General features: G+C 46.2%; 1 protein-coding gene across 2 annotated transcripts in view; it reads left to right on the plus strand.

Annotated features, from left to right (window-relative positions):
* TULP4 (TUB like protein 4) overlaps positions 1-14,822 on the plus strand; it is a 199,032-nt gene that overhangs the window by 155,313 nt on the left and 28,897 nt on the right. For both annotated transcript variants that reach the window (XM_033098416.1, XM_033098412.1), the window contains 3 exons: positions 1,105-1,285; positions 3,811-3,945; positions 8,935-9,101. In XM_033098416.1, the coding sequence (XP_032954307.1) occupies positions 1,105-1,285; positions 3,811-3,945; positions 8,935-9,101 (483 nt within the window). The remainder of the gene's footprint in view (positions 1-1,104; positions 1,286-3,810; positions 3,946-8,934; positions 9,102-14,822) is intronic.

The following is a 14,822-nucleotide window of genomic DNA, read 5'->3' on the forward strand; positions in this document are numbered from 1 at the left end:
ATAGCCCTGGCTTGACCACTGAACGACTTTGTCAACTTACTTGACCTCTCTCAGGTTGTTTCTGCTTCTGTAAAATGGAAATAGATTGTTTGTTTGTCACAGTGAGTTGCTCAGAGGGAGACAAATGTCATTAGACACAAAAGATAGAAAGTTTTAATGGCCACAGTCGCAGAGGTTCCCTGTGGACGGTCCTGCTTCCTGGGCCCCTGGGTTCCCCTTGGGGACATCCACTGGATGACACCACTTATCAGTGGCTATGAGATTCTTCTGTGCTGCTCTGATGGAGGGGGTACCCCCCCATCCAGCCTTCCTCTGCCCTGCCTGTGTCCCCAACATGGTCCTCAGGGCGTGCTTCCAGACCTGGGGACATGAGGGGAACTCCCTGGGGACAGCCATCAGCACCACCACGATGGCCCATGCGAGTGCCATTCCAGCAGTGCTGGTACGTAACTCATTGGATTATTTTGACAACGAGGCAAAGCTTTTAGTGTAGTGCTTAGCACAAGTCAGCACTCAATGAATGTATTAATACCATTAATATATTATAATATTAATAATACATTAATACCATTCTTATTCACAGTGAAATAAAACATTAGACAAACTATTTCAGAAGCATCTTCTTTTCCAAATAAGGTTAGATAACATGTGTACATAACCTAATGTAATTTCTCTTGAAATATATGTGGACATGTGATTTATTCTAACATGTACCTAAGTTTTTCCTTCTAAATTTGAGAAATTCTTAACAAAACTTTAAAAAAATAAATGAATATTATCCTCTTCTTAATGCTCCTCCTCCAACCCAAATAAACAAAACAAGAAAGCAAAAACAATCCACAAAAGTTCAACTGATTCTGCTGAATGTCCACACAAAATAATGAATATATTTATTGTGCTATTAGTCACATTTCACTATTAGAGGATTAAAATTCTTGCGGTAACAACCAGGTCCATTCCTACTTAATGCTTTGTGTATCCCCTCAGTTACTGGTCTGGTTTTCAGTTGTAAATATATTGTGTCCTTCTAACCGAGTGAGGCGATGAGGTTTGCCGGCCCCCGGCCCTCGCCGCCCGTCAGTGGCCCTGGTCCCTTGCTCGCAGGTGCTGTTTGGCACGGCGGACGGGCAGGTGATCGTCATGGACTGTCACGGCAGGATGCTGGCCCACGTTCTCCTGCACGAGTCGGACGGCATCCTCAGCATGTCCTGGAACTGCCCCGCCTTCCTGGTGGAGGACAGCAGCGAGAGCGACAGCGACTCCGACGAGTACTGCCCCCCACAAGGTAGCACCGCCACCCCGGGGGCAGGAGCAAGTCTGGCCGGGCAGGACGGAGGGCGGGCGACGGTCCTCCACAGGCTCCGCCCCTCCCAGGCTCCGCCCCTCCCAGGCTCCGCCCCTCCCAGGCTCCACCCCTCCCAGGCTCCACCCCTCCCAGGCTCCACCCCTCCACAGGTTCCGCCACCAACCCTCTGGGAGGAGTTCACAAACCGGAACGCGAGGCTGGCCTGGCCTCATCTCTTCCTGATTTCACTGTCTCTCCTCTGCCGTCCCTTTTCTCACTATCACTGGGGAGGCCGATGCAGCGCCATTGGCTTACGTTTTCCTAGATATAAAGCGGGACTGAGAACCCTTTCTGTGTCCCTGGGGAGGAGTGAGACTAAAGAGAGCTGAAGGTGAAAACTGCTGAGCTGTAACTTAATTTGCTGTTCCACGTCCCTAATGCAGCTTTAGTTGTGTGAGCAAGGGGTTTCTTCTGCACGTCGCGAAGGCCAGTACAGGGCATCCTGCATCCCTGTCTCTATCAGGCAGAAGCTCCTCCCTTCCTCGGTTCAGAGGGACCCGCTTCTCACCTCCCCACCACCCACCCAACAGCCTCCAGTTGTAAATCAGATGAGTTGGCATCACGCTTTTGAACATCTGCACCAGTAATGGAGGGTTGTTTCAGACTTGGGGGGGATGGTTTTGGACTCCAGCCTCCTTCACCCGGTGCAGGGTGTCCACCCTCCAGTGCGTGTGAGACTCGGGGGAAGGCAGAAGCCCGTGGCGCTGCTGTGGCCACCAGCACTGTCAGCGCTCGGCACTGGCCACGGAGGGTCTTGCTCTTCACCAGCGTCCGTTCCCTGCACGCACCTCTTTTCTTAACAAAGCGTGTCATGTTAAGAAGAAGCGGCAGGAATGACCCCTGATTAGAAGCTGTCACACTGCTGCGTGACTGCTGGCCCCAGCCAGGCCATTGCGCTCACCCTGCGTGCTGAGTGCCCCTCATGGCCTGCGGGTGCGTGCTGGACCACTCCTGCCCTCTCCTGTGATGGGCCTGCTCGTCCTGGGAAGGGCTAGTCCACAGGAAGCTTTCAAAATCACCCCCATAGGCACCTGCCCCATCGGGATTTGGACTGCTCTCATTCATCTTCTCCCTCCTGTCCCAGACATGGTGATACGTTCTGCTTCCCAGACACACACATGTGTGTGTGTGTGTGGGGGGGTTCTTATTTATTTTTCGAGAAGATGATGTTCACACGTGAAAAAAAATGAGGATCAGTGGTAGCATTTCAGGATCAGTAGGTCTTGACGGAGTGTGTTCTTAGCACCCACAGATCCATTTGGGAGGTAGGCGTGCACTTTCCCAGTAGGACCCAGCCTTGCATGAAGTATTGGTCATTTCTTTAGCCTCATAGTAACGAAGTCAGTATCTTAAAACGTTGGACTCCGTGTACTTCTAAAACAGAATCTTACTAGATGGAATGCAGATTTACTCATTCCCCATTATTATTGGAAGAAACACGATCCAGAGACCAAGGTTATGAAGCAAGTCCAGAGTAAGTCTAAGATGAGAACTCAGTGCTCTAACCAGTTGCCTTTCCCAGAAGTCGTGGGGTGACGGGTTTGCCTTTGCCTTTCCCATAGAGCAGGGTGTTCCCCGTGGCCTAGGGCTTACGTGTGGGTGCAGAAGGAGGTACCTGCAGCCTCCTCAGGTTCAGCAAAGCACAGCAGTCGCGGGGGGTCCTCTGCAGGCGGGCTGAGTGCGTATGGCTGCTGGGTGTCAGGCAGGCCCACCGGGTGGTACCCGAGGGAGCCCTCCGAGAGAGCTCCGATTCACTGTGGCCCCTGGGAGGGACTGGCTTTTACTTGTTGAAGTAACGTGGAAGAATCCAGACTGTGGTCCATCGTGCTCCTTCCTTAACTTCCGATAAGTACTCACTCCTTGAATATACAAAGCAGGATTTTCTTCGTGCTGACCGTGCACTGCCCAGGTAGCAGAATTCCTGAGGAGCCACATCCAAGCTCAGCTTTCCTTCCAGATTTGGGGTATCGAATAGTAAAAACTCAACCAAGAACTCACGGTGGCTGCTGTGGCCACTCATTTCCCATGACATCCAATAAAAGCATTTAGGGATGAAAAGCAGTTTTTTTCTGTATGTTGGACCAGAATGAAGAAAACATTTTCATCCCTCTTCCCACCATCCTTGTATATTATAGGGCATTCAAAGAATTTGTGTTTACACGTCAATAGAAACAAAGAACGCATGAGCAGAGAAGTTAATGTACTCTGCACACACCTTTTCCCGCCACACAACAGAGCCCCAGGAACCCCACTCAGGGTCTGCCCCATCCTGCCTCTCATCCCGGGTCCTCTGGGGGCCCCTCAGCTGGTCTGTGGGTCCTGAGTGGTATTGAGTGTTGCCTTCATGCGCAGCGGTCTGCATTACCAGGCAGTTCTCAAGCTCTCCGCAGGATCGCAGCGTCGGGGGCTGGACTGGGCTCACATGCTCACTGCCACCTTGTCACTCGGCGCTTTTGTCCCCGCAGATGGTCCAGCAGCGTATCCCATCCCGGTGCAGAGCATCAAGCCGCTGCTCACGGTCAGCTTCACCTCGGGGGACATCAGCTTAATGAGCAACTACGATGACTTGTCGCCTACTGTCATCCGCTCAGGGCTGAAAGGTACAGAGGGCTGTATGTGACCCCAGGCCAGCGAGCCGCCTTCCAGGCTGGGTGTCAGTCCTACACCCGCTATTGACTCATCTCGTCCTCTGCAGTGGCCTGTTCCAGGCCTAGTGGAGTCTTAGTAAAAGTCATTTCTTCTCGCTCCTCTGCTTATCTGACAAGTTGCTACCTGGTCTTGCCTGGAGGAGAGCTTTCTGACAGTCAGTCTTCAGCTTCACCTCCTCTTCTCCCACGACAACAAGAATGGGGTGTGTTGGCCTCTGGCTGACGCTGGGTCTGCACAGTGCTGGACGGCAGCAGACGGTGCACGAGACACATTTACGCAGAAGCCCCTGTTGTTTTAAGGCTTATTAAGGAGCCGATTGTTGTGCAGTAAGTTTAGCTTGACAGACGTCTGGAGGTTCCACTGTTGCCAGACTGAGGCACTGGTGTGAAGAGCAGTCAAGTGCTGATGCCTCCTGATGGCCGTTATGAAACACTGTTACCTCCGGAGAAAGCCGGTGTCCGTAGGCGTTTGGAGCGTTCTGAATTTTACAGTTTGACAGCACTACTGATGGTGTGGCCCGATGAGGTTTTTTTGAAAAACAGTTCTGTCTCAGAGTTAAATGGTGTAATGTAGAAATTCCTGGGCTGCCTCTGGTCCTCGATGTTACAGAGACCGCCAGAGACTGACCATGATGTGAATGAGAGGGGGAGGGGCAAGCCGGAACCTTCAGTTGCGCTGGCTGCTGTCAGTCAGAACTGGCTGTCAGACCAGAGAGCCACGGCCATGCACTGAATAATTCAGGAGGCACAAGGAACTAGAGAATCAAGTCCATACAGCTAACCACTGCTTGGCTGGAATACATCATACCTGACAACACACCCCCACAGCACTTATTAATTCTATTTTAAAACTAGGGAATATTTTTAGAAGCAGATTATACTCCCTCTTTGAGTGCCCCATTTTGCTGTGTGGAAGCTATAATTGTAAGGAATGATTGAGCCTGTGAACCCCTGAGGGTCGTGAACTGTATAGAAGTCCCTCTTTACATAAATGGGCCCCACTGGAGCTGAGTAGTTTTTTTGTGATGATGATGAACGTAAATTCCTTGGGGTTTTTCTGAATTTTCTGTCTTTCATGGAGCTAAAATACAGGGATGGTCATCTTAAATTCTCCCGTATATTTAGTAATCCAAGCTAAATATATTTTTTCCTTCAGAAATTCTATTTGCAAACCCTTTAACCAAGTTTGTTAATTTCGTTAGAACCTGACTCTAGTTCTGGAACCCTGAAATTCGCTCTCTACTATTTGATCAGGGCTGAAAAGAACGCAGTTACCACTTAGTTCCTTTTTATTCTTTATCGGGTGAATTTTTTTAATTTTTCACTATCTTACCTACCTAAGGAACTTTGGTTTTTCATTCCTTGGATGTATGATTTTGCTCGCTGTTAGACTAGATCACATAGGAACAGCACCTCTAACACACTCCTGCCAAATTTGCCACAGAGGATTAGAAACACAAAGAGGGGACTTGGGGACATGACCCAAAGTAGCCCTCCCAAATAAAATTTGTTGACTCGAGTTTTATCCTAACTCCTATCTGATCCACTTAGTCTTTCTCTGTTATTTGTCTCAAAGAAATATCATCAGAGAAATTTTCCAGTAAAGAAAGGTGACTCATGATTTTCCTTAGTTTATCACCAACATTTATGTCACAAGCAAAAGAATTTAGCTGCCAGATAGCTCACGGTCGCCCTCTTCCCCACCACCTTTCACACTCGTCTTCATCACAGATTCATATGTGGAGGGAGGAGGGTGGTTTTGCTTTGCAGATGTTTCCTAAGCAAGTTCTGCATTGAAGAAAAATCTGAGAATCCCAAATTTGGGGGCTTCTTTCTGTCAGACAATGAATTGTAAATTGGTTCACCTCACTTAGGGCTTTTACCCTTTGTTGTGACTTTTACTCTTTCTCGAGGATGTAGGGGAAGAAGAGCTTTCCCGCTACCCATCTAAGGTTGTCCAACTGGGGCCCCGTAAATTAGACTGACAAAAGACAGATTGACAAGAGAAAAACAAGCAGAAGTTGATTCACGAGCATTGTGCTTACTGTGGAAACACTCAGATGAGCGACTCAGAGGGATGCTTAGAACTCGGGTCTACATGACATGTTAACAAAAGAACAATGCATTTTTAGAGAGGTGACAAAACAAAGGAAAAGGACTTTAAGTTTCTAGGGCAGCAAATTATGGGAAGGAAAATACATGGGGGAACTAATGGAAGTTAAGGGCCAGTTAGTAACGTTTGTCATATGCCTTCTGTGGGCTGGTAAGTGTCTAAAGTGGTCTCCAGTGATTAATTTATGTCCTTCCTGGTGGGGGCGTGGTACATGTTTACAAATTTATGTCCTGCTTTCAGGCAGGAGAAAGAAGAGCTGAGGGTTCTTACAGTAAAAAGAACATTCATGAGAAGAATCAGCCCTGCTTTCTTAGCCCCTGAATTGGTCCAAGATGGTAATCTTTCGATGGCCAGTGATCTGGACAATTGAACAGTTTCTCCTTGAGGCCGTTCAGATGGTCACCTGAGGGTTTGATGTATGTCCAGGCCTTGATGCGGGACTGGCAAGTTCAGGAGTTTAAGTTCCCAGAGTAGTTAAAGCAAGAATAGAATCATTTCTTCATGCCTCAACCTACTTTGTTTTAATAATTCAACAGCTTGACTGTAGTGACTCCATTTTGTCTCTTCACTCTATTCCTCAGCTGCATTAAAGAAATCCCTGTGTGTTTGCTTATAAATATTTGGGCTCATTCTTCCCTCGGACAGGCAGCGCCCACCTAGTAAACAGAACCTCGAGTGCTCACGGCTCATCTTTGTGCAACATCTGAATGCGGTTGTGTGTAGGTCAGCCCTGCAGGGTCAACAACCACTTTTCTGTTGGGAAAAACCACCTTGTGACAAAATTCAAAGAATCTTAACTAAAATAAATACATAACAAAAAGAATAGTGCAGGTATTCACTTGCCTGTGTTCTGACCAAAGTGGGTCAGCTGAGGAGCATTGGGAGTTGAGTGCTGTCGTCTTTATTTCTGCACAATTGCAGTGATGTTTCTACCCTAAACGACGGTAGACTCCAACTTTTTGTTACTTTTACCTGTTAGTGTTAGTTGCTCCTCCTTTTGACTTCCTTATGTTTCCAAAGATACCATCCAGAGAGGTCGTTTCAGTTTCATTTTCACCACTGGGCTCTTCCCTAGAGGGATCGAGGCATTTGGGCGTCCAGAGCACACGTTAGTGTGTGCACCAGTCTTCTAGCTTCCCCTGTCTCCTTTTTAAAAATCTTACCAGCATATGCATTTGATTCTTTTCATTTCCTGGTTTGCACTCAACCTTATTCATATCCTCTTGTAAGAAAAAGGGGGGGGAAAAACAACCCTCCTTTTATGTGGTGCTTTCACTCTCTCAGGTTGTAGTTTTTTCATTTTGTGTTGGTCTGTAATTGCTTCCACTCAGCCCTCTGCTTCCTCTGTCTCTCTAGTTTCTGTCTGTGGCTGACTTGACAAGCGAGCTCTGGCTTCCTTGGGGCTCGAGAGCCATCTTGTCCCAAGGGCCACTGTCAGTCTTCAAGGGAAGTCAAGAACCTCGGGGACCTCAGCATGGCTGGTGTTAATGTCAGCATGAGTACCGCACGTGAGCAGGGGATGCCATGATCACATGTGACCTGATACAGCTCAGGAGCTGTCGAATTCTAGACCCAGCTCTGATATGCGTCCCTTCTGGCCTCCCTGCAGAATGGGCCCCTGAGTTCCAGATTGCAGGGATCTCTGGATAAGCCACATATGTCTTAGGGTCTGGAGGGAGCAAAATTGGGCTGTAAATCTTATTATTACTAACAGCTTGTTTTACCAGCGAGAGTAAGTAACTTGCTCACGTTGGGGTTAGACAAACTATTTAATAGCCATTTCTTGTAGGCACTGAATAGCTTGTAGGCGGGCATCACATCCTCAGCGTAGCATTTCTTTGACAACATTACCACTTTTCTAAGCCCCACATCATCATCACATGTTAACTAAAAGTCAGGGCCTTCATATGCAGATATATCCTTTACCTGAACCTTACCTGTGCAGTGTTGCACAGAAATCCAATGAGTATAAACTGAGGCTTTGCTCTTGATTTCCTTCTTTTTTTTTAAATTTATTGGGGTGACAATTGTTAGTAAAATTACATAGATTTCAGGTGTACAATTCTGGATTACATCATCTATAAATCCCATTGTGTGTTCACCACCCAGAGTCAGTTCTCCTTCCATCACCATATATTTGTTCCCCCTTTACCCTCATCTACCACCCCCCTCCCGCTTTGCCCTCTGGTAACCACTAAACTATTGTCTGTGTCTATGTGTTTTTGTTTCTCATTTGTTTGTCTTGTTCTTTTGTTGTTTTTGGTTTATATACCACATATCAGTGAAATCATATGGTTCTCTGCTTTTTCTGTCTGACTTATTTCGCTTAGCGTTATAATCTCAAGATCCATCCATGTTGTCACAAATGTTAATATGTTACTATTCGGCGGTAAGAAAAGATGATGTACTTCTTACTTTTAGCATTTATGACCTCTTTGAGTCATCTCTGGGGCTGGGGACACAGCAATGGGAAAAGCAGTTAGGACGTACAGTCACAGGTTCTGTCATCTTACTGCTCTCTCAGAATTGTGCAAGACCCATTATGGAAATGCTGGTATTGGAGATAAATGTTTAATATGCTAGCTTTATCATGTATGCAGTTGCCTGATTTAGTTACGTTTCAGAGGAACTGCAATTCCTATCTATGTGAGAAGCACCTGTTCTGAATAGAGTCTGTGTTATCTTCGGAGAAGTGGGTAGCTAACATCTTCGTGAGAGAAAGGGGAAGAGCCACCGTTGTATTTGCTCAGGGTCTCTATGTTTTAAACTTCTTCAAATTCAGGGAGGGTCATGTCTTCAAGCTGACCATTTCCACTTTGTGATTTCAGAGGTGGTGGCCCAGTGGTGCACGCAGGGAGACCTCCTGGCAGTTGCTGGTATGGATCGGCAAACCCAGCTTGGTGACCTTCCCAATGGCCCTCTCCTGAAGAGCGCCATGGTCAAGTTCTACAATGTTCGTGGGGAGCACATCTTCACACTGGACACACTTGTGCAAGTAAGGATGTGTGTAAGACACAGTGATGCCCTCTGGTAGTGTGCCCCATCGCCATTCAATACTCGTGAGTTGGTTGCACTCCTCGGAATTGTCTTTGACAGATTTTAATCCTTTGTTGACTTTAATTAAATTAGGAGGTATAAACCAGGAGAAATGGGGAGAAAGACATTTTTGCATTTTAAGCAAAATACTTTATTCCGTTGCCCAATAGATAAGCAGAGTGACCTGGTGTTTATCATCCGTCTGAAGTAGAAATCAGAACTTTGCAGAAGTGAATGATGACTCTTCATTTATTCACTCTGATACTATGTTTGTTGTGCCAGTAATATACTTTTATATTTCAACTAAGTTATTGTTAAACAGTAAGTTAAAAAGCTTAAAGGTCTTGAAGAAAGTATGCACAGGTGGGCCCCTTTCTGTTGGTTTTTATGTCCCAGAAATCGTAGACCAGTTCATTTCTGCTCTGGGTCAGTTACCGTGCAGGAGAGAATTGTCAGCGGGGCGTAGTGGAGAGCGGGCTGCTAGCGAGTTGAGATTCGTGGGGATGATAATAAACTTGGGACTTCCATCCTAACCTTACCCAGCTCATCAGAGAGGCAGGTCTGCCAGATTTGGGGTAATTTGTAATTAGGTGCGGGCATTAATTATTTAAATACATCATTTTTTGTAAATTGTGGTAAAAGACATATAACAGAAAATTACCATCTTAACCATTTTTTAAGTGTATAGTTCAGTAATGTTAAGTGTATTCCATTGTGGTATAACCAATATCTAGAACTCTTTCATATTGTGAAACTGAAACTCTGTACCATTCTGTTTTCATAAGCTTGACCACTCTACATACCTCATATACATGGAATCATACAGTGTTTGTCTTTTTGTGGCTGGCTTATTTCATTCACATAATGTCCCCATGGTTCATCCATGTGGTAGCGTGTGTCAGAATTGCCTTCCTTTTTAAGGCTGAATAATACACCATTTTATTTCCTTATATCACATTTTATTCGTTCATCAGTGGACATTTGGGTTCCTTCCACCTTTTGGCTATTACTGATAAAGCTGCTGTGTACAAATATCTCTTTGAGACACTGCTTTCAGTCCATTTGGATAAACACCCAGAGGTCGACTTGCTGAATCATAAGGTAGTTCTATTTCTCATTTTTTGAGGAACTGCCACACTGTTTTTCACGGCAGCTGCACAATTTACATTCCCACCAGCAGTGGGCAACAGTTCCATTTTCTCTACATCTTTACCAACCCTTGTTGTTCCCTAGTTTGTTGTTGTTGTTGTTGTTGTTGTTGTTGTTGTTGTGGTTTTTTATTAGGGAAGGGGAACAGGACTTTATTGGGGAACTGTGTGTACTTCCAGGACTTTTTTCCAAGTCAAGTTGTTGTCCTTTCAGTATTAGTTGTGTCGGGCACACCTCAGCTCCAGGTCCAGTTGCCGTTGCTAGTTGCAGGGGGCGCAGCCCACCATCCCTTGCGGGATTCGAGGAATTGAACCGGCAGCCTTGTGGTTGAGAGCCCACTGGCCCATGTGGGAATCGAACCGGCAGCCTTCGGAGTTAGGAGCACGGAGCTCCAACCTCCGGAGCCACCGGGCAGCCCCCTCGCTGGTTTTTTATAGTAGCCATTCTGATGGGTATGAGGTAGTATTGATTTGTATTTCCCTGATAATTAGTTATGTTGAGCATCTTTTCATGTGCTTATTGGCCATTTGTGCTTCTTCGGAAAAATGTCTATTCAAGATCCTTGCCAATTTTTGGGGGGTTATTTGGTTGTTGTTGATCTCTCCTATGTGCAAATAAGTACATTTGTTCGCTCATTTGTTCACGTACCCAGCACACATATTTGGAGGGGCTACTGTGCGGAACATGACACAGGAGCCATTCAAGATAATAAATGGAAATTAAGTCCCAGCCAAAGCTGAATAGTTTGATTTTAAAGTGACTCACTGCTGTCCATGCCTTCTCTCTAATTCCTAGAGGCAGAGGTGGTACAGATTGCCTACAATTAGAAATTGGAAAGGTAAATGCAGCAGAGAGACAAAAGAATAGTGGGAACTAGGCGTGTTATGGAAACAGGCACCCAGGTAACCTAGGTGCATAGATACTTTAGGACTTGGGACTGGGAAGTGTGAAGTCATGATAAGGCATGTTCAAGAGGAAGTGATAATGACAGGATGGGAGTTGTGGTTGGATAGGAAATTCAGATTCCTGTTTTAGAAGTGAAATAGTTCTGAATGATGAGGCGAACCAGGGAAGACAGAAAGTGGGGTCAAATTGAGGTCTTGGCCCATTTTATGAGGCCAAGGTGCGTGGCAAAATAAACATGGAGTCCCTGCAGATTTGGGATTGAAGAAGAGATGACCTTGTTTATAATTGTGACCCTACTGCCAGTGCCTTGCCTGGAACATAGTAGGTGCTCAGGAAATACTTGTTCAGTGGATTGATAGATGAACAGTTGTCAAGATACGCCCTCTTTAGTTCTTTCTGTTGGTTATTTGAACCAGTAGGCTATGAGCCCTTCTCAATCAAATCTCATGCCAGCTTTGTATCCCTAACCTAACTGGAAAACAAGAAGGAGAGGGTGGGAATTTTCAGCCCTTTCTGAGTTAATAAGATTGCTTGTGAATTGAAGTGCTGAAACACACAAGAACATTCAGCATTGCCCGCTATTCTGTGTGACCCAGGACACCCATCCTGGCAGCACTCTGTTCCCTCTACAGGAAACGCGCTTTCCCGCCATCTCAGCTGGGGAAGTCCATCCTTAATGCCAGGGCCCATTCTTTTCTAAACATACCCAGCGATTTTGACGCTTCTTTTCTAGGAACCCTCAGGGTGCTTAATGCTCTGGCATCTGTTACACTTTTCTGTCTACTTGTCTTATTTTCTTGACATCTAAGACCATGTTTTCTTCATATTTCTGGTCTTCACTGTGCCTAGAATGTAAGAAGCTTGGTGGCCTTAGCCACTGCAAAAGTTCTCATCAGCTTTCACATGAAAGTAACACGGGTCTTGAATTTAAACTATCTGGGGCTCAGGGATGAGAGAGGGGCTTGGCTGAACTTCCTTCCTTTGGGTAAAACTAGCCATATAGTGTCTCAACATTTTAATAAATTATTGATTCTTTTTTTTTTTTCATTTAAAGGTCCATTTCAACCATTGCAAAAAAGTGCCTCAAAAACATAAAGTTAAATGATGATGCTATTAAAAATTAAGTACAATATTATTTATATATAGCACCAACTTAACTCCTGTCTAGAATGATTCGAAAATCACATTTATCTGTGCTATGCTATTCAAGGAGTGCAAAGGCAGGGACATTTTTATAGCAGGAAGGAAGTTAGGCAATTTATTGAACTGTTTATAAAAAGAATTTAATGCAGTTTAGATTGGCTAATTTATTTCTAAGTTAATTAGATTGTAGGTTATTTCGTACAAAGCCATTGCCAGGCATAAACTTGCCCAGCCTCGGCTTTAAAATTGATTCTCCTGATTTACTCATAATAGCCATGCCTGTGGCAGAAGCTCTTATAAGGAACTACATTATAATTTATTTTCCTTTCTTTCCTACCTGTTGTAATTGAAAATCCTGTAATTTATCTCATTAGCTATTATCTGGGACTGTCTATGTATAATTGCGTATCTGGTAACCTGACAACAGATTTTCAGAGTTAGTGCTACAGACTGAAGTTCGCAGGCCTCAGTAATTTGGGTCTGGGTTGCTGGTTGGTGGGTTGGTTGGTGGTTTTGTTTCGTTTTAGCTTTATGAACTTTTTTTGCATTAAAATCAAAATCAAATGCAAAAGGGAGGGGTCACCTTATATTCTATAAGTTTCAATTATAAGTGAGCTTTTCCCATTGTTTGTTGTAAATAGATGAGAAAGCCCTTTCTGGTTATCTGCTTACAAAATACAAAATGGTGTGTTCTTTAAAACTGAGATGTGGGTGACTGAATCCTGAGCTAGCTTTTATTGCATGACTTAGCTGGTGGCTGAGTCACTATAACTTAATATTCAAAACTGTCCATGGCACCAACCAACACAGTTTGCTGGTGACCAGTCACCAGCTTAGCCTCTTTAAAAGTGAACTATTCTAGGAAGCTTTCCTTCTTTGCATATGCTTGTGCAAATTAAACATCGCCTTTACTAGGGGCGGTTAGACATTTGCAGTGCATGTCCTCTGAGGCAGAGCTCACCACCTTCCTCATAGGGGCGCTGCAGGAAGGAGGGCCGGGCTGCAGGGACCTCCACAGCGATGAGACTCCCTAGTGGGCCACCTAGCCTGTCCTCAGCCCGGGGCCCCCACAGCAGAAACCGTGTGCTTGGACAGCCTCGTTTTCTCTCTCGGGCCAGTTTTCTGGCTCTTTGACCCTTTTGTTGTCTCTTAACTTTAATCCTGCTTAAATAGCTTATCTTGGTTATAGAAAAGACACCCTGGTTTTTATTCCACTTAAATTTTTAGAAGACTCCATCCAACTTACTGCTGTACATACAAAAAATAGTAATACATTGAGGAAGCTTTCAATTCCAATTAGAAAAGTAAATGGGCTCCTTCGTCTCAGTCCGGCCTCCGCTAAGGCTGCCTCCTCCTCTGTCTAAAACAACTCCCTTGCTCTTTCTCGCCCCTTATTCTGTTCTGTTTTTACTTCACAGCATTTTTATCACCTCACGCTGTCAAGTATTCCGTGCAGAGATACTAAGCTATTTCTCTCTCTCCTCCTCCCGCCTCAGGACGACAGCTCCACGAGGGCAGGCGTTACCTTATTCAGTGTCAGTCCACAACCAGAGTGCATGTCAGTGTACAGACATTTACTGAATGACTGACGGACGGCTCAGTAGATGAGTAAATGATTGGACGGATGCATGGCCGGTGTCACACAGGGGCAGGAGATAGGTTAGGAGGTACTTAGCATGTGTGCCATAGGAGGTGAAGCCAGCCGTTGACGGTTGCATCCCACCGTGCTGTGGCAGGGGCTAACGTGAGCGCACGCACCTGCACCCCTTTTAAATGGCTGAGCAAGGGGCATCGGCGCAGGGAGATGCTGGAGAGGACACTTGACCATGGAGGCACGCCTCGTTCTACTGCGCTTCGCTTTATGGACCTTCGTAGATGTTGTGCTGTTTACAAAATTCAAGGCAAGGCCCTCCACCAGCAACAGGTGTCGACTTGCTTTATTGCACACTCGCTTTATTGCCCCCGGACCCGCGGCGTCTCTGAGCGTGACCGCCTCACCCGTCCAGCCCAGCGAGGCCGCTCACCGTCCACCACTCACCAAAGTGCTGGCTTGCCGCCTCACTGACACTTCGGAAAGGCAGCTTGCTTTCTTCCCTCTTGCCTCCGATTTGGATGTGTAAGATAACGTGAACTTCCCTGCACAGATTAGGATTTGAATGTTACCAACTTGCCATTTCCGGCCATCAATCCTAAAAATTGCCATTTTATGGTGTTTGGGAAAGAGATTAAAGTGCACCGATGTACCCCTGAGTTTTCCCCTGGCAGACAGCACCTGTGGGAGCTGGGTTTGTGGGTCCCCGAGTGCTCCCAGGCTTACTGGACTGGAACACTTGCTGCCTTTCTCTTCAGCGGCAGCTGATCCCTGGAGGTGGGCGGCCCAGGGAGGCCGGTGTGAGGGCTGCGGGCATGCAGACCGCGGTCCCAGAGGACCGGGCGGCAGAAATGGCTGGGAAAAGCCCCACCCCCGCGTCTGCAGCCACCC

This window comes from Rhinolophus ferrumequinum, chromosome 3, assembly GCF_004115265.2.
Source record: "Rhinolophus ferrumequinum isolate MPI-CBG mRhiFer1 chromosome 3, mRhiFer1_v1.p, whole genome shotgun sequence".
NCBI lineage: Eukaryota > Metazoa > Chordata > Mammalia > Chiroptera > Rhinolophidae > Rhinolophus > Rhinolophus ferrumequinum.